This window comes from Dermacentor andersoni, chromosome 6 (assembly GCF_023375885.2).
Source record: "Dermacentor andersoni chromosome 6, qqDerAnde1_hic_scaffold, whole genome shotgun sequence".
Lineage (NCBI taxonomy): Eukaryota > Metazoa > Arthropoda > Arachnida > Ixodida > Ixodidae > Dermacentor > Dermacentor andersoni.
Genome location: NC_092819.1, coordinates 130,362,126 through 130,386,798, shown reverse-complemented (window position 1 = coordinate 130,386,798; position 24,673 = coordinate 130,362,126). Strand labels below are relative to the sequence as shown.

Sequence of the window (24,673 nt, the reverse complement as noted above, 5' to 3'; positions counted from 1 at the left end):
CCAGCAATATTACCATTGTGAGTGCAGGATTTAACTTTCTCATTGAAACAAGTAATTGTTAAATCCGAGGAAAGCGCAGCAATTAATGAGAGTATGCAAGAACAGTAGCGAAGTAAAAGCAAAGTGTAAGCACTGCCCTCTCAGTACACGTTAGGTTCCAGTAAGCACCACTGCAGTGCAGGAGGGCGCACGGTTAAGTGACTCGTGCGAAACGTGCATTGCTCGAGTAATTTTAAGCAATCCTTGTCTCTCTCTGTCCAGTTGAGCTGTTGGACTTGGCTCAATATCTTGTTTTGCTCTTTTTTATTATTTTTTTACGAGAGAGACTTTCTGTCCATAGTGTTTGATTTATCGTTTAGCCTCTTTTTCTATCAGGAGCATAATTAGCGGAGTGCAAGAAAATGGGATCAATGTCTTCTCTAAGTCGAAACAACAGTACGCAGCACTTTCGCCTCGGCCGATTTTATGCATCGAAAACATTTTGTGTGCGCAGTGCCTAGACGCAGCCTGTTAAATGGACAAGACTCTTGCTGGCCATAGTAAATTGGGTACCTATGAATCGAGGCGCATAGTACAGTCTACTCTTATTAAAGGGAACGCGAAATTAGTACGCCAGCGCTGATAACAACTCAGTTCGCATACGAAAGTCTAGAAAATAGTTTTTTTTTTGTGTGTGTGTGTGTGTGTGTGAACAGAATGTCTGTCACATAGAATATTGTTGCAATTGGGGGGCTGACATTCAGCGGGTGATTAAATTCCATTTTCGGATGAATTCGATATAGGTTCAGTCCAGCCACGTCCTGAGAACACTGTTTAAAAGTCAGCGCTCCTGAAAAAGCCAGTGCACAACGTCATAGAGCTACGCACAAGAAATTGCCAGAGGGAACTCTTGGGTTGTAATCGCTCGACTGCTATGGGGACGATGGGTAATGCATGAATTCACCTTAGCGCCGCGCCTGTGTCTTCAGATGATCTTGCCGCGGTGTTTGCCATTCCTTATCGCTCTAATGTCTAAGCGGTCATAGGCTTCTCAACACAGTAAAGCAACAAATATCTTTGCACGTGCACAACTATTGCAAAGTGCTGCGTTTTCCGGCAATACAAATGAATAAAATATACTTCTCCTTGTCCCATCATTCTATGACACACATCCGGAGTGAAGTATGTGAAATGTGTGTAGATTATTGCAGACACCTGGCAGACAAAAAATAAACGAGCCTGTCCAATTATTGTTATTTCAAAAAAAGGAAAGAAGAGTTTATGAAGTGAGTGACCGACATCCAAAAAACGGAAAAGCAATGACGGGAAATATAGGCCCACTCTAACGAAGTGATTTTTCTGTTATTCCTTCCTAAGATACAAAATGTTGATCGTACAAAAACAAATTACGAAGGAAACAGATATTACGTTTTTCTCACGTTACTATGTTAGACTCTTTTTTAACACTACTTCTGTACCCTCTTAGCCTTTGCTTAACCTCCTCTTCTTTTTTCGACACTTCACGCCATGCACACCCGTATATAACAAAGTGACGAAGACAAAGAAGTCAATTCTTTGTTCTTGTCGTTTTGATATACCCGGGTAGGCACTGATTCTTCTTTCTAACGTAGAAGAGTCACACAATTTTTAGTCTTTTTAAATTTTTACCGTAGTTAACTCATGGTTTATTTTTAGTTGTTTTCAAAATGCATCTCAACCTCAGCCTCAAAGCTTCTTCGATCATCTTCTTCTTGAAGTCCAATATGCTACTAAACTTTTTTTTAAATGATCATGACTGTAGTGACGTCTGCTCATGCTATCCGTTCCTCCATGTCTTTGTTAGCACGAAAGCAACAGCCTCTCTATTGGAATTCATTAGTCCCATTTGCTTTGAAAGCCAGTAGCTTCGGTCATGCGGTTCGGCCAGTTTAACTGCCGAAGGATACTGCACTGAGGCGAAGAAGAAGAAGAACGTGCTCCACCATCGGCGTTGTCCACCGGCAGGAACGGATCAGGCTCAGTCATGGGTAAGAGCGACAGAGAACCTCTCGCGCTTCGTACTGCTTTCGATACGTACTATAGTGAAGCACCGTGTTTTTTAGCAGTTAAATATTTTTTGGGAAGAAATAAGACAGACAAGAACGACGCTGGGCTTGAAGCTGAGGTTTGCTGGAGCAATACCACCGTGGTGAAGGAAAGAAGGAAACAGAAAACGGAATGAACCGCGCATGCGTGTCAACTCAAACCACGGGTGAGGTAATCCGCTCCATTGTCCGAGAAGTAACGCGCAATAAATACTAGTGCAATTATTATTTTCTCGTATGCAGAAGCCTTTCTAACTGGAAGAATCCGATTCATTACCACAGTCGCAGTTTTCGAAGAGAGACATGAGCGGGAGAACGTGTTTTTGATTTGCCCTTCTGTCTTGCACACAACTACCCAGCTTTAGTAAATCTCAGTTGTAAGTTAACTTGTAACGTTTCTTACATAGAGGGTGTTTCAGCGAAGATTTTCAAAAATCTTTAAAAGTTGCGTGTGGCAGTTATCACAGTTCTAGTTCATGCGCTGGCCTACTCGAAGCGGCAGAGAATACTTGCACAAAAAACTGAGATCCAAAATTGAGTAATTAATGAAACATTCACTGATTAAGTTTTTAACTAATTACATTATGGTCTATACTGCAATTTTTAAATTATAGCCGTGGAGTTCGCATGGCGGATCCCCTTGCAACGAATTTTCAGGAGGACGACACTTTCGAGATATAAATTCCCGAACTTTGCAGAGAAATGCATTGGCGTTCCAGTTGATTGGTTAACGAAACGTCGTTTCATGCACTCAAGCACACAAGTAACTGGAACGCCAATACATGTCTCCGCGAAGTTCGGGAACTTATATCTCGAAACTGGTGTCGTCCTGAGAATTTGTTCCAAGTGGATCCACCTTGCGAAGTGCACTGCTAGAACTTGTAAATTGCAATGTCATAAGATAATTAGCAAAAAGTTAATTAGTGAATTATTGTAAATTACCCCATTTTGCATTTCAATCTTTCTGCAAGTGGTGTCCGCCGCTTCGAATAGACCGGCTCATAAACTAAAATTGAGCTATCTGCCACATGCAACCTTTAAAAAACTTTGAAAGTGTTCGCTGTATATTTTGCACTTTAACTCACTTACGGATGTTCGCTGCATAGGCCTGCGTCCGTTGTTGTGCGCGCGTGTGTCTTCATTGTTAAAACGGAAATAGCGCTTGATGTGCTGTGTCGGATATGGCAATACGTTGACAGGAAATGCCACATCTCTCTTTTGGAAGCAGTGTCCGGAAAGCTACGTGCAGTCGGCACCCGTTTTTACTTGCGACAGTGTATTTTTCCCGCTTGTCAGGCCGCACTCTGCATAGAAAAAACTTACACGTAATTCCACTACACACTTACACATAAAATTTATAAATGATACTCATCTCCCCGAACAATGAAAACCTCTGCCCAAACGGGCAGACACATCTTAACACATACCCCTTCCCCACTCCCGTCGTTTTTAAATTAAAATTTAATAATTTGCCATGTACTTACGTCAACAGCGTTATTAGTGGACGTCATTTAGATAACGAGTGGCGCGGCTATAAATGTATTCCCAGGTGTCTGGGAATAGAGTTTCTGGGAATAGAGAATTTGAAGCTTTTATGCCTTCAATTCTTGTACGGAGAACGTACTTTTAGCAACTGAAACTTGCAGAAACAAAAATATTTTACGCTCCATCTCACAAGTGTTTTGTAGCTCAGCTGAAGGTAAGAGGAGCACACAGGCAATGCCCTTGCAGAGCGAAAGACAGTTCCGGGCGTAAATGCCTGATTAACGATGGGATTAAAGAGTTTTGTTTTTTGCTTTCGTACATGATACGTTACAGCGATAGGCGACGGGTTACGAGCTTCGTGCTTGCACGTCCTATGCAACGAATTCAACAGCAACTGAGCAGACGACCAGGCGTGGATGAACGCATCTCGAGGGATAGTCGGCCTTCCTATTGGCTAGGGCAGCTTCCACAGTGCTGCAAACGACTTGTGAGATGGAGCATAAACAGGCGTTCTCCTTGCAATTGAATGTGTTTGTATATCATGTTGAACCAGCAGCTTCTGGGCTCTACAGTAGAGATAACTATATTGCAAACTGTTACTTAGTGCTACTAGTACGAAGTATCCCGTAATACTACTACTAGGTGACCAAGCTTTATGGCATCGGCTAATATTCTAATTCGCGCAATAATTGTCTATACGATTGAAAAAAAAAAGGAGCGGGGGCATGTAGCAATTGCCTAACTGAAGGCGGCCAGTGCTCAAAGCATTTCCCTCAGCTACAAACTATGTGCCTTGCGCGAATTATTGATGTGTACCCAAAATCTGGAGAAGAATGACATTGCGATTCTCGTTAATGTGATTCAATTGGGAGTGTTTAACGTACCTTCACAGCACAGCGAGTTATGAAGGACGTATTAACGGAGTGCTTCGTAGTAAGTTTGACCGCCTGGAATTCCTTAACGTGAGCCAAGATCTCTGCATACGAGCTTTCTTTTTCATTTCCACCTCTTTTAAATGCGGCCGGCAGTGGCCGAAAAACAAACCCTCGTAGTCCGCCGCGGCATGCCATAGCCACTGAGCAACAGTGGCCAAGTAAATTAACTTTTCAAATACTGAATTTAATGGCATGTTGTATTTCAGGAATTGAAGACAGCAGTGCAACGTTTTCTTACAAACTTTGTCTTGCACCTGTTTTCGAGAATTAGTTCTTTAAGATCTGCAGGAAAAATCATTTGTTTTTCCGTCAGTGTTTCCACACTGTAAAGAAAGTACAGCATGGAAAAAATTTAACTCAAATAGCAATGCATTCGGCGGCACGTTTTGAGTCAGTGTGTTTCGAAGCTGGTGGATAAGTACAAATTTTCTATCAACATGTTCCCCTTCCAGTGCTGACATCAATTCTGAAATTACACTATGCTTCCTATAGTCAATAATTAAAGGATAATTGTTCTACTTTTGTTATTGCTACTCGTATTGACAATCATTGCCATAATTATGCTGATGCCCACTCTTGTGAAGGTCGGTCAGCAAAAAAAACATTTCACATCGAATCCTCTACATTTATTAATCAGAAACAGATGTCCCAGAAATACATGGTCTAAGCAAAAGCATCGTTTCTCGTTCTTTCTTTCTTTTTCTTGAACGGGAATGTTATTCTCGTAATTTAGAACGGGCATTTCGCGAGTTTGTAGAGAAATCAGCTTATGTAAATATAATAAAATTCCCGAAGAAGTCATGGAATGAATGCAGGAGGACGAGAAGAAACTGCTGAAGACTACGGTATCATAGAAAAAAAATTATATCGCGTTTTCTATCCTGTATTTTGGTTGTCTACATTTTTCATGCAATAGTGACCTCTATTTTGGTGTCTTCACTTCAGCGAGTGCATTCTAATGAACTCAAGTGACCTGCATCCTTTTTTGTTCCTGTTTTTTTCATAGCGTCGCTAACCACGACTCAAGGATTCGTCACAGTGGCCATTATTTACGCCGTGAGTACCAACAGCTCAGACGAAGTCGCCAATCACATACGTTCATGGTTTTCTTACACACGATACGAACTCTGCCCGGTACTCGAGAAGCACGAGTAAAGTTCCACACCCCTTAAGCTTAAGCCGCGTGCAAGCAGTGTCCTTGTGTATTTCTATCAGGGAGACATCTGGCGTACGAGCCCACTTTACACGGCGTGATAACCGTGCTTGCTTTTAAACGCGGCCGAAACCTTTGTCACTCAGCTACCGAATAAAGCGCACAAGAACTGTGTAGTACGAAACCCGGGCCCAATAACAAAGCCAAACTCGATACATTTTTATTGATAAGCAAAGCATTACGCGAAACTGTCTGCATTCTGATACCCATGACTCATGCCAAAAGTTTTTCTAAGGAGTATTATAGTAGGCGTCTGTAAGATAAAACCTGTTGATTGAACTTTAGCAATAGGCAAGGAATTCATTCCCACATAGAAGTTCGGCAAAATAAATGTATGGTGCGACACGGAAAACAACCAGGACCCTTTCGGCAGATGTATATCCAGCCGCAGTATATGCTTATTGAATGCCGTGATGAAAGGTCTGCTTACTAGTTTTGATAGATAAACGCTGACAAAATTACCTTCCATAGCTTTGAAGCCCTAAAACACAAATGAAAATGCACAGTAAGTGTCCCACGTGAATAGCGCATGCAGAGTGACAGATGATGCCAGTATAGTCATTCTGTTGCGTCAAGTAGGTGCTAACAACCAAGCGACGGCGGCACAAAAATGCTTCGGATATACCCTACGTACGTACGCTGTATGCAAAGTGACTACGTGGCATTCCTCTGTTCAACGGGGGCAATTTTCTGGACATTGGAGAATTAGGAGAAGGCTTCAACTTAAGAGGAAAATGTAGCCTCCTCTTAAGAGCAAGCTCTAGTTGAGGTAAATTAATTTGATTGTGTTTGTTAGATATAAAAGCAAAAGTTAAAATCTAGTGACTACTGGACGAATTTTCTTTTCCTGTAGGCCATCAGTCTTCATTTTCATCATATCTTCAAGAAAAGAAAGCTCAAGTGCCAAGCTCTGAACACTATAACGAAGTAATCAATAATGATATCAGAATTTAGGTAACCTGCGCCTGCCAAATACATGCAGAGCAGGCAAAGTTTAGGTACGGTACAGTGCTTCCAAATATATCCCGAATTTGTCAGTAAGACTACTGGAAAACCCTCGTTGAACATCGCTAAACTTTGACGTAAGCTTAAAATTGCACATCAAAGTTATCCGCTTGAGTTGTTTTAATAGATGCCGTTTACGAAACTGCGATGCCTGTTTTTCATGCAGAGTTGCGCAAGTTTGTGCATTTGTTGTTGTTGTTGTTTTCTTTTTTTTTCGAGCTTACCAATGTTCGCCAGTTTTCGTAAAGCTATAAGGTCAGAAATTAAAATCTTCCTTTCTGTAGTTACTAGCAGTTAGATTTGTTTCTTAGATACAACAATGTCTTTCAATTCGCACCCAGGGTTGTCTGATCAGAGCATGTCTGCGTTTTGCATGCATTTGAGTCTAAGGACATTGCAGTTGGCCCCGAGGTAAGTCGCGTACCGCGAAAATGAGCGTTAGCACAGTACAGATCCCTCTGATTTTATCTATCTGCAGCGCTGTATATATATATATATATATATATATATATATATATATATATATACAAACCTCCTGGCTGCACTTCAGTGCTGTTGGCTTAACTTAAGCGAGAAAACATGCATACCATTTTCATAAGTAGCTTTCTAGTTGCATGGTCTAATCAGGGTGTCTACCAAGTTGACATTTCCAAATTCCCTGAGTTTTCCAGGTTTTCCCTGAGTGCCGTTGCACAATTCCCTGAGTGATGCAGAACTATGTTTTATGTCAAGATTGGCTGAAACCATATCGCCTGATGCTGTCACTCTCTAGTAAGCACATGAAAAAAATAAAGAAGCGACTTAATCCAATTTGAATACTAAGGAGTAGTGTTTATGTTATTCAAAAAGAGAATAGAAGACAGGGGTTAGTAAAATGCACAGCAAATAAAGTGTCTTCGAAAAAATTGCAAATGAAGACGGACATTCACAAATATACGAATAAAAAGGAGATGCACATAGAAGCAAATATATTCGAATATGAGCTATTTCTATCAACTGATAGCAAGCTCAGTGGTGTGAGGCCCGAACCCTGTCACAATTGAGATTCTCTCTCAACCGCTCGTAAGTCAACCTCAACTGTCCTGACATACTCTCAGCCCGCGCATGACGCCTGAGTGTTGTGTTTCACTGCTTTAAAGAGTTTATTTTGGTTTGGATGCGGGGCACCTGCATCTCGGCATCAGCCAAAATTTTGTTTTTTGAGCTCAAACTTCTTCAAAACGGCGGCAGCAAGCTTCCTTTCCCGTTTATTCCTCAATGCATACATCATTTCTGTTCTTGTCCTCCTTCGGTCACTCGTTCACCCCAAGGACCATTTGAAGCATCTTGGCCAGTTGCACAGTCCACGACCGATTCTTAGAACTCCCTAGGGGTAGGGAAAACGTTCGAAAAATCGGCCAGTAGGAAAAAAATAAATGCGTGTTATTTACTGCCCTTAGGGGCTCAAACCGCGACAGGCACGTTCGAAAACGCTCTGAAGCCCTATCGGTACACATATTAGGCATATCGGCGCTCGTACTGCGACAGGAAATACAGGGTGCGCGCGTGTATAATTAAGGAATGCATATTGTGTTCCGTGGCAATGTCCCCTTCCCATGCTTGTTATGCTTCACTGCAATACTTATGCGTATGCTTCACCATGTAACATTTCTGTACAAAGGCGAAGCTGACTTTCGGGAACCGGCATTATGCAACGCACCGTGTTTTCTAAGTTCCTAAGCCAATCACGAGGACCATAAATTCGGAGTCCGTGCCATTGCTGACAGCAGCTAATTCTTTCAATAAAAAACTCGGCATCCAACGGCAAGAAACTTCAGCGCGAACGTCGAAGCAGCTAGGCCTAGCGTTGCCGCAGTGGTGGCAACGGCTGCCAGCGGATCTACGTGCGAGGGTGCCGGTTCGAGGTGGCGAAGTAATCAAAACAGCAGCGGTGGTACCTTTGATTATTGTCGTTTCGGACCCGTGGTCACGGCAAAACGTCCGGAAAATCGGACGGCGAAGAGTTCTTGCGTCCGAAATTTCACACGTTCTGATACGTTGACTCTATGGGTTACGTGGCGGTGCCGCGAAGCCGTCCAAATTATCAATCCGGAAACTCGGTCGTTGACTGTACACTGGCAACTCCTCCAGCCGACGACAGCGCGTCAAAGACGATTCATTACGATTCCTGTCTGTTGCACGAGCCAGCATTACCGCGACTTTCGACCCTTTCAATAAAATTGGCGCTAATTTTTCCTGATAGAGGCCCAAATTCCCTGAGTTTTCCCTGACTTTTTCCAGACTACTCAAAATCCGTGAGAATTCCCGGTTTTCCCAGTTTTCCCGGTTGGTAGACACCCTGTCTAATGTAAAATTATATAAACTGGAACGCAAGAAGCTCGGATGCCGGGAAAATAAATCGGGCTTTATCCATTTATTTTGAGCAGCAATCACTCGAGGAATCGATGAGCAGTCACTGATTAACTTAAAGCATATTCGGACTGAAGCTGCTTCAGCCGTTATTCTGCACGCCATAAAAAAAGAAAAGAGAAAGAACGATTTCAATCAAGGCACTCCGGGCGGTTTGGAAAGAAATGATTGAGAGAGAGAGAGAGAAAAGCAAGCTGGTCCACGGAATACTTCCATACTGCTTTGAATATGAAACAGCTCGTGTTGTGCAACCGGAATAGATGTTTCTTTTTCTTTTGAAAAATGGTACGCGTGTTTGCGTTTCGCTTTCGGCTTGTCTTTATTTTACGTTGTTCCGTTTACATTGCATTTTTTGCTTCCTTACGAAACTCAGTCGTAAAAAAAATTTAAAGGAAGACGTTAACGATAACCAAGAAGCGTTCGATTTAGGAAAAGCTAGTAAGCGCCGAGGAAAGATTGCGACAACAGCCGTTTCTCCGCTGTCACGACACAAATTCCTGTCGTATTTTAGCCAACTACACTTTCGCAACGCCGTTAAGGCACGACAGGAAGAACTTTCACAACATGAGATTTGTGCCTGCCGGCTTAAACTTCTGCCCTTATATTGCAGCCATCTCGCCAAGCATGCTAGTTGCAGCCGAAATTTTTACCTTAAGCCGTGTCGTGTGACATGGACTATAGAAGCTGCGATATATATATATATATTGCCACGGCCTCGACACAGTTGACAGCCACTCGGTGCGATTCGGTGCCACATGCTAGGCATGTTGGGTGGCTCCGAGAAGAAGAGAACGACGAAGGTGCCAGGACAGCGACATATATAAAAAGATCTTTAGCGTCGACCGAAGTCTTTTGTGGCTTTGTCTGTGACAAACTGGTGGAGCTGCTGGGTACACGTCTATGTACTCTGACCCCCAGGAACAGAGCGCGGACAACCTACGCAAAAGCCGACGGCTTCAAAGACTGCCTCCGGAATACGGCCTCCAAGATCTGCCTAGGATGTCCACCCCAACCGCAAGCCAGACACAGGAGACGTACGGTACGGGACAGCCTACTGCGTCGCTGGTTCTCCACACCCCACGCTGGCCGCGGCCGTTCCATGGTGAGCCTTTTGAGGACGTGGAAGACTGGCTCGACGAATTCGATCGTGTGGCTGACGTCAATTATTGGGACGAGCAGAAAAAGTTAAGGAACGTGTACTTCGCCCTAGAGGACTCGGCCCGAACATGGTTCGCTAACCACGAGCCATCCATCACCACCTGGCAAGAATTTCAAAGGCAGATACGCGATACGTACAGCAGCCCCGCAAGAAAAGAGCGAGCAGAGCAAGACCTTCAGAATAGGGTTCAAAGGCCGAACGAAAGCGTAGCCATGTTCGTAGAAGACATGTCGCGGCTTTTCAAGCGTGCTGACCCTGGCATGACAGAAGCGAAGAAAGTACGCCTACTGATGCATGCAGTTAAAGAGCAGCTGTTTGCTTGACTGATGCGAAGGCCTCCAGCTACAGTAGCTGAGTTCGTCAGTGAGGCGACAACAATGGAGCGAGCCCTTCAACAACGCTCCTCGGTCTACGATCACCAAATCAACCTGGGATCAGCATCTTCTGTCTCGTTACCCTATGACACCGATGCGCTTCGAGAGCTTGTGCGTAGTGTCGTGCGTGAGGAGCTCGACCGGCTACAGGGAGTGCGATTTCAACCGACCGTAACATCCCTCACAGATATCGTCCGCGAAGAAGTTCGCCAGGCAGCACAGCCATTCGTGCAAACCAGACCTGAAGCCGCCCCCGTACTGACTTATGCGCAAGCAGTGAGGCTACCTGCGCAACCCGGGAACCACCGTAACCCGCCTTCTTCTGAAGAACCGCTGTGTCACTTCCAGGGCCAAGGTTCACGTACAAATATGTACGGGTCCACGAGCCCCCGAATCAATACGCGAAAGTCAGACGTGTGGCGCACACCTGACTACCAGCCACTCTGCTTCCACTGTGGCGAAGCGGGCCACGTGTACCGTGCCTGCTACTACCGAAGAATTGGACTCCAGGGCTATCACCCCGGCGCTCGTCGCCCACGTGAGGGAGAGCGCCCGAGAGAAATCCAGCAATATCTGGCCAGTCAACCTTCGTCGCCGTACGCGCAGTTCCCACCGGTTTAACAGTCCCTGCCAACGACCCGATCTCCGTCTCCGCAGAGGCGCCCGTCACGATCACCACCTCCTCGACGATCGGCGTCACCTAGCCGCTACACTACGTTCTCCGCTTCCGTGGGCAACCGGCCCACGAGCCCAAGTCGGGGAAACTGAGAACAGCGACCTCCGGAGGTGGGGCCGCTGTCCAACGCACTTCGAAAGATCCTCCGCTGCGACACTCTGACGACGACGATAACGACGTCGATAACGACGACGACAACGACGACTGCGCACCTTCGACACCTTTCTTCGAAAACCGTGAACCTGTTTCAGCCGACATACTCGTTTCTGTAGATAACCACCCGGTAACCGCTCTTGTCGATACTGGCGCCCATTATTCTGTCATGAGCGGACAACTGGTTACGGCACTTCGCAAGGTGACGACACCGTGGCCAGGACCTAAGCTCCGTACAGCCGGCGGTCATGTTCTCACGCCGATCGGCAAATGCACTGCGAGGGTACAAATTCGCGAGGTCACATTTGTCGGTTCATTTATTATACTGGAAGAGTGCTCTAGGCAGGTCATACTCGGCATGGACTTTCTTCGGGAGTACGGCGCAATCATAAACCTTCGCGAGTTGCTTGTCACATTTTCCAGCGAACACGCAACTCATTCGGACGACTACCACCCACAGTCCACGGTGTTACGCGTTTCGGGTGACTGTGCTACTTTACCACCCCGGAGTACTGCGTTGATCACCGTAGAAACAGACGATGATCCTCCCCATCTCGGAATCGCTGAAGGCAATCTGTCAGTCTTGTTGGCTCGACAGGTTTGCGTAGCCCGCGGCATCTTGCAGCTGTCGTCACGGACTGCTCAGATTTTAGTGACCAATTTCAGTCGTGAATACCAGCACTTCGCCCCACGAACTGCCATCGCCTATTTGGAGCCAGTCAGTGATTTTCCCGCTTGTTTAACTGTAGGGCAAAATGATGGAGATTCTAACTGTGACGTACCAGCCAACAGCAATATTGATGTGAATTCTAAATTATCAGGTGAACAACAGGCTAGCATTCGAAGCCTTTTACAGTCTTTTGCGGACTGTTTCGCTTCATCATCGAAGGTCAACCAAACGCCTACTGCGAAACACAGAATTATTACAAATCCCAATGAAAGACCCGTGCGCCAACGTGCCTACCGTGTTTCTCGTAAAGAGCAAGACGCCATCCGAAATCAAGTCAAACAAATGCTTACCGACGATGTCATACAGCCCTCCACCAGCCCATGGGCGTCACCTGTGGTTCTGGTGAAAAAGAAAGACGGCACACTGCGTTTTTGCGTTGACTATCGCAAGCTTAACAACGTTACGAAGAAGGACGTTTATCCCCTTCCCCGCATCGACGACTCTTTGGACCGCCTTCGAAATGCTCGATACTTCTCATCGATGGACCTTCGCAGCGGCTACTGGCAAATAGAGGTTGATGAGCGTGACCGTGAGAAAACGGCATTTATTACGCCTGACGGACTCTACGAATTCAAGGTCCTTCCTTTCGGATTGTGCTCTGCGCCTGCTACTTTTCAGCGCATGATGGACATGGTTCTATCAGGTCTCAAGTGGCAGTCATGCCTTGTCTATTTAGATGATATCGTTGTCTTTTCGGAAACTTTTGAGCAGCACCTCCAGCGCTTACAAGCAGTTCTTGACGCAATTCGTACTGCTGGCCTGTCTTTAAAGCCTGAAAAATGCCATTTCGGGTATGACGAACTCAAATTTTTAGGCCATGTCGTCAGCTACGAGGGCATTCGACCAGACCCCGACAAAACCATTGCTGTTGCTTCGTTTCCAACACCTTTGAACAAACACGAACTCCGCCGTTTTCTAGGGCTTTGCGCTTATTATCGACGCTTCGTGGCAAATTTTTCACGGATAGCCGAACCCTTGCAGCGGCTGACTAAGGATAATGTTCCGTTTGTCTGGGAGCAGGAACAACAAGAGGCCTTCTGTGAACTCCAGAATCGTCTGCGCACGCCTCCTGTTCTAGGACACTTTGACGAAGACAGTGACACCGAGTTGCACACGGATGCCAGCAACGTTGGCCTTGGTGCCGTCCTCGTACAGTGGCAAGATGGAGCCGAACGCGTCATTGCGTACGCAAGCCGCACTTTGACTCCAGCTGAAAGTAACTATTCCACTGCGGAGAAGGAATGCTTGGCCGTTGTGTGGGCAATAGCTAAGTTCCGACCATATTTGTACGGCCGATCGTTTCGAGTTTTGACAGATCACCATTCATTGTGCTGGCTAGCCAATCTGAAGGATCCATCTGGCCGTCTTGCACGCTGGAGTCTTCGCTTGCAAGAATACGATATGACGATAGTGTTCAAGTCCGGGCGTAAACACACCGACGCCGACTGCCTGTCACGTGCTCCACTTCAACCGTCGCCATGCGAGTTTGATGAAGAGGACGCATTTCTGTCCATTATCTCAGTATCAGACATCACCAAGCAACAGCGCGATGATTCAGAACTCCGGCCTCTCATCGACTACCTTGAGAACCGTCTACCGGAGCCGCCTCGTATGTTCATCCGCAAGTTATCCTCGTTTTTTCTCCGCGATGGCGTTCTCTACAAATTGGGTTTTCACTCGACCGCAACCGCCTGCCTCCTTGTAGTGGCTTCTTCACTACGTGACGACATCCTGCGGGCATCTCACGACGATCCATCTTCGGGCCACTTGGGATTCGCACGGACGTTTTCACGCATACGCCAAAAGTACTTCTGGCCTAACCTTCGCCGTGACGTCAAGCAATACGTGAAGACATGCCGCGACTGCCAGAGACGCAAGACACCACCCGTGCGTCCCGCTGGTCTTCTCCATCCCGTGGATCCTCCGGGGATCCCTTTTCAGCAGGTTGGAATAGATTTGCTTGGACCATTCCCCACGTCGAGGGCTGGTAACCGTTGGATTGCTGTTGCCACAGACTACCTAACACGTTACATTGAAACCCGAGCTCTCCCACGAGGCACTGCTAATGATATTGCGACCTTCTTTGTACATGGTCTCGTACTCCGCCACGGTGCTCCAAGAGTGGTTATAACCGACCGGGGCACAGCATTTACAGCGCAGCTCACAGAAGATATCATGCTTCTCAGTGGTACCGTTCACCGCAAAGCCACTGCTTACCATCTCCAGACGAACGGGCTCACAGAAAGACTAAACAAAACGATCGCTGATATGATTTCCATGTATGTTGACGTCGACCACAAAAACTGGGACGACGTTCTCCCATATGTTACGTTTGCATATAATACTGCCGTTCAAGAAACTACCGGCTTCACCCCTTTTCGCTTGGTGCACGGCCGGGAAGCTGTCACAACGTTGGACGCAATGCTCTTACCCACCTACTGTTCTAATGTTGTCAATGATGCTGCCGAATTCGCTCGATGCGCCGAAGAGGCACGCCAGCTCGCACGAATGCGTATCCGCTACCAACAACACAACGACGCCGACCGATACAATCTTCGTCACCGCGACGTCACTTATCAACCCGGTGACAAAGTATGGGTGTGGACACCGATCCGCCAGCGTGGTCGGTCGCAGAAACTTTTGCGCCGCTACTTTGGACCTTATCGGATCGTTCAACGACTCGGCGACGTCACATACGAAGTGATTCCTGAAGGAGAAGGCACCACTCGCCGTTCCCGACGCCCAAGCCTGTCCGATGTCGTTCACGTCTCTAGATTGAAGTTACACCACTCCCGCTGAACGCAAAGTCCCACACCTCTTTCACCATCTACGTCCCTCTTAACAGCATCCCCGTGGCAATCTCCAGTGCCACATTGTTCCGCATCGAGACGATGCTTCTAGGGAGGGGGGTAATGCCACGGCCTCGACACAGTTGACAGCCACTCGGTGCGATTCGGTGCCACATGCTAGGCATGTTGGGTGGCTCCGAGAAGAAGAGAACGACGAAGGTGCCAGGACAGCGACATATATAAAAAGATCTTTAGCGTCGACCGAAGTCTTTTGTGGCTTTGTCTGTGACAATATATATTATTTTTTTTTCTCTGGGGAGATTCTCTCGCGGTCGGTGCTCGCGCTCCGCAGAGACGGTACTTCAAATAGCAATTCTTAATAGAGAAATATAGTAAAGAGATTTTTTTTTACTCTAAACCAACAAATACTCCTTGTTTTCGAAGTCTAAAACTCCGAACTCTAGCACTAACGCTAGGAACAATTGTTGCGACGACAGCGATACAACGACGATATCTTATTTATTTATTTATTTATTTATTTATTTATTTATTTATTTATTTATTACACAACAAACAAAAGAATTCAGGATCTTTCGTTCACGTTTACCCCTCCACCATACCGCGGCGTACCTTTACATTCACCATCGCTTAACAAATGCTCTCTGTTTAAAAAGTGGTGAAACGCCAAAAAAAAAAAGACACTGATGTAAATCACAATATTCTACAAATCGGCGAATTTAATCAGCCATTAGGGTAATGAAAAATATGATACCCTAGTTGGGATCGAAGTACCGCACTAACGAGCAGTCTGCTATCGGATTAATTGGTATGAACTTACGGTAGCGCAAAACAGGCACTAACACAGACTGTAAACCAATTTACACCTTTAAGGGTGCTTAAACTTTCAAAACGGTATAAAGCTCACGGCCTAGCACTGGCAAAGGAATAAGGGTACGGGTTATAGACAGAACGCACCTTTAAGACTGTAAATTGGTTTGCATCATACGAATGCTCGTGTAGTCTATCCGTGAATATCCAAGCGGACGAGTTCAGAGACAACGAAGCTATATCTGCAATTAACAAAAATGACACCAGTGCCGGAGCAGTTATATTCCCGTATGTTACCGCATTGTTGCCTATGATTGGATATATCTATAAGTGCGGCTTAGCGTTGCCGGTTTCAGTTTCTTATATTCGTGAATTTCGACTTACTTCTTATGGTTTTTATTTCCGCCAGGAAACGTGCACTCTCTTTTTTTTTTCGCGAACCTGTCTTTTCAGATAAGCTCTCACGGTGTTATTCAGTGGATAACCTCGCTCGTCAAATCCACCGTTCTTTTTTCCTTGTCTTCTTTTTTATGGGAGGTGTGATTATTTGGTTCGGTGATGATGTAGGCGCTAAAGCGATGCTGCATAAACTAAGGTCATATTCTTCCGCATTGTAGTTGCATCCAGTATAAACAATAAGAAAGATCTAGAACATCATTCTTGCAATAGCACAAATCCAAACGGCTACGTGATGGTCCAAATAATTAGGAGTTAGGGCACTACAGATAGACTGAAAATTTATTCGTAAAATTATGCTGGTATACACATCTCCGGGACTCAATGCCGAAAAAACGACTAGGGTTCGTATGGCTAAGTCCTAATAGCTATTGCTGAAGAAAGGGCCGAAACGTTGAATATTAACTGATGCTAGGACAACCGAACCTTGCAATTTTTTCGCTTACGCCGTGCATGCGTGCGTGCGTGCGTGCGTGCGTGCGTGCGTGTGTGTGTGTGTGTGTGTGTGTGTGTGTGCGTGTGCGTGTGCGTGTGCGTGTGCGCGTGTGCGTGTGTGCGTGTGTGCGTGTGTGCGTGTGCGTGTGCGTGTGCGTGTGTGTGTGTGTGTGTGTGTGTGTGTGTGTGTGTGTGTGTGTGTGTGTGTGTGTGTGTGTGTGTGTGTGTGTGTGTGTGTGCGTGTGCGTGCGTGCGTGCGTGCGTGCGTGTGCGTGTGCGTGTGTGTGTGTGTGTGTAAATTATAACTTGCGAGCACTGTTTGAACACGGAATGTCACCAACGTTTCGACAAGGGGACTTGTCAGGCCCTGATGATGGCAAGCCCACTTGTCGAAACGTTGACTCCAGCGACACTCCCGATGTTCTAGGAACACATTCCGTGCACTGAGGAAAGATCTACCAACCACGTGATCACGTTCTCTCTGCGCTTGCGCTTGGCGCAGCTGGTCAACACTCTGGGCATCATGGAGGCCATCATCGTCAGCGCCGTACCGACCGTCGAGGACCAACCGTTCCCGAGAGGTGAGCATTCTTATAAAAACACGCTCTGTGTTTTCAAACGACGCTCCACAACGCAAGGTGCACATAGGGTGTCCCAGCCAACGTTATCCAAGCTGTTCAACAAAATTAAAGAACATGGTGCAAGATCGATCTGAAGAGGAAGCTTTAGCTCGGCTCCAACACCGGCACCGCCTATTTATGTAAAACGTAGAAATGCTTGTCTGAGATAACCCCTGGACCGATTTTAATGGAATTTGTGGAATCTGCGACGAAAAGGTCAATGCTAGTGACTCTTGGAAGCGGAATATTGATTTATGGCCTCAATCTGTTTGTTGGAATCTTTATATAATTGTTTGTTTAAATATATGCAAGCCCGATGATTACAAATTTGTTCCTCTGCATTAAAAACAGATATCACCGTTCTATCAATTGCATCTATCAGAACATCCAAAGCGGACAAATTTGATTTATTAATGTAAGGCTTACATGAATTTGTTACAATGTTTACGAAGGTCTTGCAAAAGTGCTACTCACATGTTAGGGACTTATTTGATAGCCATGTATAAAACCAACTTTGTCCGCTTTAGATGTGCTATTAGATGCAATTTACATAATTGCGATATCGTTATTTATTGCTGAGTTACACAGTTGTAAACTTGATAGTTTCGTTTTCTGAAAATTACCGATATTTGCCCATTATTTTTTTTAATCAACGGCCGAAATAAATATTCCGCTTCAAACAGTGGCCAGATTTTAACTTTCTTTCTTTTAAATGCAACAAATCTCATCAAACAAGGTGCAGTGGCAGCCAAGGAAAATTATTTCCTCTTTCCCATGTATTTAGACAGGATCCTCCAAGCTAAAGCTTCCTCTTAAGACCTACTATGGTCGGTTGTCACACCTTCGACGAATGGGCACCGTTGGTTTTATTATTGTGTGTTCTACCGTACCTTCTTTAACTTTCTGTTCCGTTATACAGCTTGGCTGACATTACCTGCGGCGCACGGTATAGTAAGACGCCTACAATGACGAAATTTCTGCTCGGTCCGTTACATTCAATGATAATTTCCTACAGAAAAAAAGACATTTTTTTGAAGGCTTTCTTGTCGAGTTACTTCAAATTTTCCGTGTCAGGTACATTTGCTTCGCTTGTTTTTCGAAATCTTTCGTACTTGACATCGCGTCACCGAGAGAGTTAGCCCGCCGTCCTCTCGAGTGCTTACAACTTTGAGACTCATTCTCAATATTGTACGAGTACTGTCGTCCATTTCCTTACAGTCTCTTTCTCTGCTATTGTCTGTCAGGACGTTTAAAACGGCAAATCAGTGAGCCGTCTTCCAATAAATCAGGCGGGAAACAGGAAATGCCAGGATAGGGAGACGCGCTGCGCTCTACTTCCCCGTACGGCTGCCACCGGTCATCAGCGTCAAGGTGTCTCACCATCTAAGTACGTTGCGCGTTGTAGTAGTATTTCGCTGCGACGTAAGCGCCTGCTCATTTTAAGCAGAGTAGGAGACCCTGTCAATCTTACTCCATGCCGTAATCACTCGGGATGCCGATTCACCGAGGTCGACAACTGGAAAGAGCAGCGGGAGTGCCACTTAAGAGCACTAGGAGTGATAAGGAGGCCTAGCTAATTAATAGACATATCAGTACACTCGGGGTTCTTTTTTTTTTTGTATGGCCGAGTTGAGTTCGCCCAACAAGCTATCTGTCGATATTTACAGCGATATCAATCGTGTTCGTGTTCGGCGTAACGTGGTTATGACTGATATATCGGGCCATATTGAAATCAAAAGGAAAGTTAAAGGTGTCGCATTTTTTGTTACGAAGAAACGCAAACGGCTGAATCTGAACGGCTGTCAGATTTATAACAGCAGGTATCCGGACAATTATAAGGGAGCACAGATACATGAGCCGCTTACGCCGAGCAGATAGAGGGGCCTTTATATGACCGCCCAGAGCCACGGTGAAAGCCGCGTTGTTTTGAGAAAGCGTGGATGAGGTGGTAAAAACGGGCAGGATGCTCTGGAGACGCGTACTCGAGGCTTTTGTGGGCCTGGAGAAAGCCTCCACTAAGCGATGGAAACGTCAAAGCTTCTCGTTAATGCGATGACAGGGAAGTGTATACTCGCAAAAGCCGCCTCAATCACTCTGGCGCAACGGCACCGCCCACTCCGGTTCTAGCGAATCACGCCCCCTTGCACTGGGGAGTTAGGGGGCAATGCAATGAATCTTGGCCGTTCGACCCATGACGTGACTCACTGTGAGCTTTATTATTCGAAATCCCCACGTTGGGGCAAGCACGTGACGTACAGTACAGGCTAGTAACTGCACTGAACCGGGGACGTTAAGACGACAAATAAGGATAAATGAGGCGCTTGTGAGTTCGCTGGTTTAATACCAGTGAAATCACGCTCACATTGACATCGAGAACTAGCGCTGTTTGGGGAAACCGTTCGACCATGGTCACACTGAATGCTCCGGAGCTTACCTGATCTACCCTTAGGAAAGAAATTGATTGCATGTCATATTAGTAGAGCAACGTCGCAGTATTGTGTCCCTTAAAATGTGGCAGCTTGTCAATAAGAGATTGATTGATTGATTGATTGATTGATTGATTGATTGATTGATTGATTGATTGATTGATTGATTGATTGATTGATTGATTGATTGATTGATTGATTGATTGATTGATTGATTGCAAAATCACATGCATACTTTTCCAGTAACAAATAATCTGGTCTAAACCTGTGAGCCTAGAGGATTTAGCACGGTATAGATAATGACAACGTCCACCAGCCTTTCTTTTGGGCGATCGCGTAGCGCTCTGTGTCAAAATGCGGCAAAAACAGTACATCTCCTATCACGTGGCCGGCAGTGCCGGCGTGTTCAATGATGCTGGAGGACACTTTTTGCGATGGTTGTTGTAACTGGTCCCCCGTGTAAATAAGTAAGCGCGCCATTCACGACCCTTGCGCACCGTGTCTATAAAGCACTCAGCGCCAGCGTATCCTAAGATCCTGCAACTTTGACGAAGCCGTTGGGGTCGCCCAGTTGTCCCACTCTCATCGATTTTGCACGACATCCCAGTGAATCGGCCTGCCTTGAACTGCTGCTCGCCGGAAGTGTTTCGCGTGTAAGCTGGGGTGGGCGTGTGTGCGTGTACAAAGACAAAAATGCATGAACGGCCGCTTAAAGAGAAAAATAGGTAATTAGGTTATGCCGCTACGCTTCTACAAAGACCACTCTTACCTTGTTAGGAAGCTTGGTAAGCCTAAAAAAAAAAAGAAAACGCGAGAACGAAACAAGATTGCCGATGCTGCCTTGAAGTTTCATACCAACTCGCAGTGACGTCACAGATTTTGACGGCGTCGGCTCGGGCATAGTTTACTCTTTATCGGTAAATGTGGGATTGAGGTTAGCAAGTCTCGAGAACGTTTTACTGCGCCACAACAGTACAAATACGGGGAAATGCATCAAAATATATGACGTCACACTGACGTATTGGCATTGCAGTTTAGGCGCGAAATTTAAAAATAGAATAATAAAATGCTTCTTTCATTTGCTTTTCTCTCTTCCAGACTCTAGTAATCCGGCGCTTAACGCAACATTAACATGAATCGAGTTTGTAAGGAATACTTTATCACTCTGAGTTGGCTTAGTGTTTCTTCTTAGTGTCCCTTTAAATGATAAAGAGAAAAACGAATACGACGCAAAAACTTGCTTAATAGTCTCTCCGAGGCCCACGTATGAATTCTGCCATAGTGCCGTTAGACTTGAGTCGACACCATTCTGTTAATCGGAGCACACGGTATTTTTTGTTGTTTTTCTGCTATCGCCGATCCATGCGCCGACCTATAGCCGTCACATTAAAAGTTCTAGCCGCGCTCTGTCACGCTGCGCAAAAGCGTCTCACTGCATGCTCTACTTTCCGTCCGCCAAAAGAGAGCTGTGAATTAGCGTGTATTCGCACTGATGATAGGGCAGGATGGCAGAGCTGAGTGTTCCTTTAGATGCAGATCTTGCTTGTTTATGCGTCATGGCGAGGGGACAGGAAACGTATCCATCAAGTGATCGTTAACGGTTTCTGGTGTTTCCTCTCGGACCACTACACTTTTTTAGCCAGGCGACGGTGTCGTATGAAAAATCGCCCGGCCCTACGGTAATCCTCTCCGGCTGAAAAAATGAAGCAGCTGCAGTGCAGAAGGTTACTGTATTGCCGTACGGCTGTCTTATACGAAAGTGGAGTAGTGTAAAACGCTGTATTATTAGTTTTGACCTCACCGCTCCGAAATGTATACCTGGCCGAGCGATAGCCGTTTTCGTCATGGCGAAATACCGCAGCTGCTTCAGCAGGCGCGTATCGATTATTACCGAAAGGCATCGGGCGTTTTAGTGCGGTAGTACAACGGCGTTTAATCATTCTGTAGGAACAGAAGACCCACAAGGAATTGCCGTTTATTAAACAGATGACTGCGTTGATATCGCGGCTACCATCGTCAAGCCTATATGCCTGATGGCGCTAGTCCCGTCTCTTCTTCCACCGCGAGGCTCTATGAGCACTGTCCACTACATCACTGTCCTACACTGTCCTACACTACATCACTACTACTACTACACTATTACATCACTACTACACTACTTTCCTACACTACATCACTACATCACTGTCCATGAGCACTGTCCACTACAGCACTGTCCACTACACTGCCCGAGCGTTCTTGGCCACCGCTTCAACGCATGCAGCCGTGCTGCTGTACGAGTTATACCGTAGTGTGCTGGCGTAGCCGCATATAGTGCAGTTGCTCTGCCCGCGAACAATTTGCCATGCTGCACCTACAATGGGCGCCATGACCTCCCCGGGCGTACTTGGTCACCTGAGGCTGAAAATAACGCTAGCGACCGCGGTTGGCTTAGCGGTTATGGTGTCGCGCTACTAAGCACGAGGTCGCGGCACCAAATCCCGGCCGCGGCGACCGCATTTCGATAGGGGACGCCAAATGCAAAGACGCCCGTGTATCGGGCATTGGGGGCACGCTAGAGATCCCTGGTGGTCAACATTAATCCGGACTAATCCGCTAAGGCACGCCTCATAATCAGATAGTGGTTTTGGTACGTAAAACCCCAGAATTCATCCAGAAATTAATGCTAGCGTATCGCGAATGACGGTGTGCTATAATGTTCTCGGGCCTATGCCACTCAGCAGAAATAATGGAGCTTCAGCATGGAAGGTATGCGTTGTCTTTAACCTTGTCGCCGTGATACTGAGAAGCAGACAAGAACAGCGCTTGTAGCGAGATCTTGTGAGGCGCTGATTAGCCAGAATGCAGGAAAGGTTCTCACGTGGTACATCTCGTTACTCGGTTAGAAAAAAAAGAGGAAAGGCTTTACGACGGTGCGTTAGCTTGTAAACTCTCGCAGTCTAGCGGATCACTTAAATTGTCTGCCGTTGCCTGCGCGGTTCAGTTGGACGTAGCCCCAAAGCTGTCGCCATCAGCTCTCCCGTGTTACGGCAATGCACTACTACGTCTGACAGCAATCCTCCACTCACTCAAGTATCTGATGCATAAATGACCGGTTTAAGCTTCGGGGAGAAAAACGCGCAGCTTAACAAAAATAAACAAAGCGGCGCGCATACCGATTACTATGTTAATGATAGGCAAGTGGGCTCAGCGACCAGGCAAACAGCAGCATGGTAGTTGCAGGCACAACTGCTCGCAAGATGAAAGAGCATGCATACTCCGTGATCTCAACATCGGTATCGATCCCCATATGGCGCCCTTTGTCACTCTTCCTGCTTCTTCACAAACCCCCTTAAGCAGTTATACATACCCGAAGCAACCGCTCAGTTGTCTTCAATGAACTACGTTGCGTTTTGAAGAAAAGAGTCCAAATTATTGTTTGTAGCAGCTGTATTTATTTATTTATTTCACCAGTATCTTTTTACAAAACAACGAAAATACGTTTTGGGGTTTTACGTGCTATGGCATCAATATGGGGACTGCGGATTAATTCTCTGCCACGTGAAATTCTTTAACGTGCACCCAATGTATGGTACACGGGTGTTTTCGCATTTCACCCCCATCAAAATACGGCCACCGCGGCCGGGATTCGATCCCGTGACCTCGGGCTTAGCAGATCATCGCCACGCCAATGCCACAAAGCACCACCACGGCAGGTTGTCTTCTACGAAAAACTATAAAAATAAAAGCTTTTCACTAGAATTAATCCATCAAGTATTGCAATGCTAACTTCGCAATAAAAGTAAACATCGCAGTGCGGTAAATCGCAACTGATAGAACGTGTAAATCTGACAAACTGGATAAATCGAACATGTCCAAACTACCATTGCTATATATACGTCAATGTAACGTTTACAATATTCTCGAAAGATAAGCGATTTATCGAAAACGTATAACATGAACGTGCCCGGCGACTGGGTGTGTGCCTTCTTCTCGCTGGAGTTCAGCGATAGTTGATTGAGGATGGTGAGGATGAGAATGATGATAGTGATCCCTAACTGTATACCACCTTTGAATCTTGGTGGTGACAAATAGTCCTCTACCTTGTGTCAGCTAATTACGCGTCACTACATCTACTGTAAACAATAACATTCGGCCTATTTCTACTATATGTTATCAATTTACTTATGTCTGTGGAATTCCTGTTCCCGCCTTCCCTGCATTTTTCCCCGCCCTATTACAATCGTCTTGCTGATCTCAACTGTGCACTGGCAAGTTAGCGCTCCCAGCTGCTTTTGAACCCGTGTTGTTCAGGAAGACACCGTTGATGATTTATTGGTATCCCCTTTGAAACATGGCTGGTCACAAGAATACACCTAGTCTTAAGCTAATCAGGTACGCTACACATAATGTTAAGTTTCCTACATCTTCTTAACGTTTTTCTCTTCCTTAGAACATCTATATCTACCTGGTACCGTTACCTTGGTCCGTAACGGATCAGGTCCCATTAAACTATTTCCTGCAGTTTTTCCACCAATACTCTAAACGTTTCTTGCTTATTACGACTGCTGACTAGGTAATGCTTCCATTCACTTTAAATCCCAGTGCTTCCGGAAGGTGTACGTTACTTATGGCTCTCGCTGGGTGAACACCTTCGAATTTCATTAGGATGTGCTGAGTGGTCTCCAGATTCTTGCTGCAGCAGGCACAAACCTCATCCTGTTTCGAATATTTTCTCCGGTATGCTTTTGTTCTTAGGCAACCAAATGTAGCCTCAAATATCAAGGCACTTCCTTTTTGTTATCATACAGACTTTCCCTTCTAATTGCTTTCTTCTCATTCTTGTAAATCTTCGTGACCCTTCTTGTTTCCATCATTTACATCCTATTTACTGTCTCCCGTTCCCTCACTTCCTTTTTCATGACTCCTGGTCGCGGA

At 45.8% G+C, this 24,673-nt stretch overlaps 1 protein-coding gene across 1 annotated transcript in view; it reads left to right on the top strand.

The window, feature by feature from the left end:
- The first annotated feature begins 5,401 nt into the window (after positions 1 to 5,401).
- LOC126523305 (uncharacterized) overlaps positions 5,402 to 24,673 on the top strand; it is a 59,636-nt gene continuing 40,364 nt past the window's right edge. Inside the window, exons 1-2 of the mRNA XM_055066899.2 lie at positions 5,402 to 5,539; positions 17,213 to 17,291. Coding sequence (XP_054922874.1) covers positions 17,234 to 17,291 — 58 coding nt within the window. The 5' untranslated portion in view covers positions 5,402 to 5,539; positions 17,213 to 17,233. The remainder of the gene's footprint in view (positions 5,540 to 17,212; positions 17,292 to 24,673) is intronic.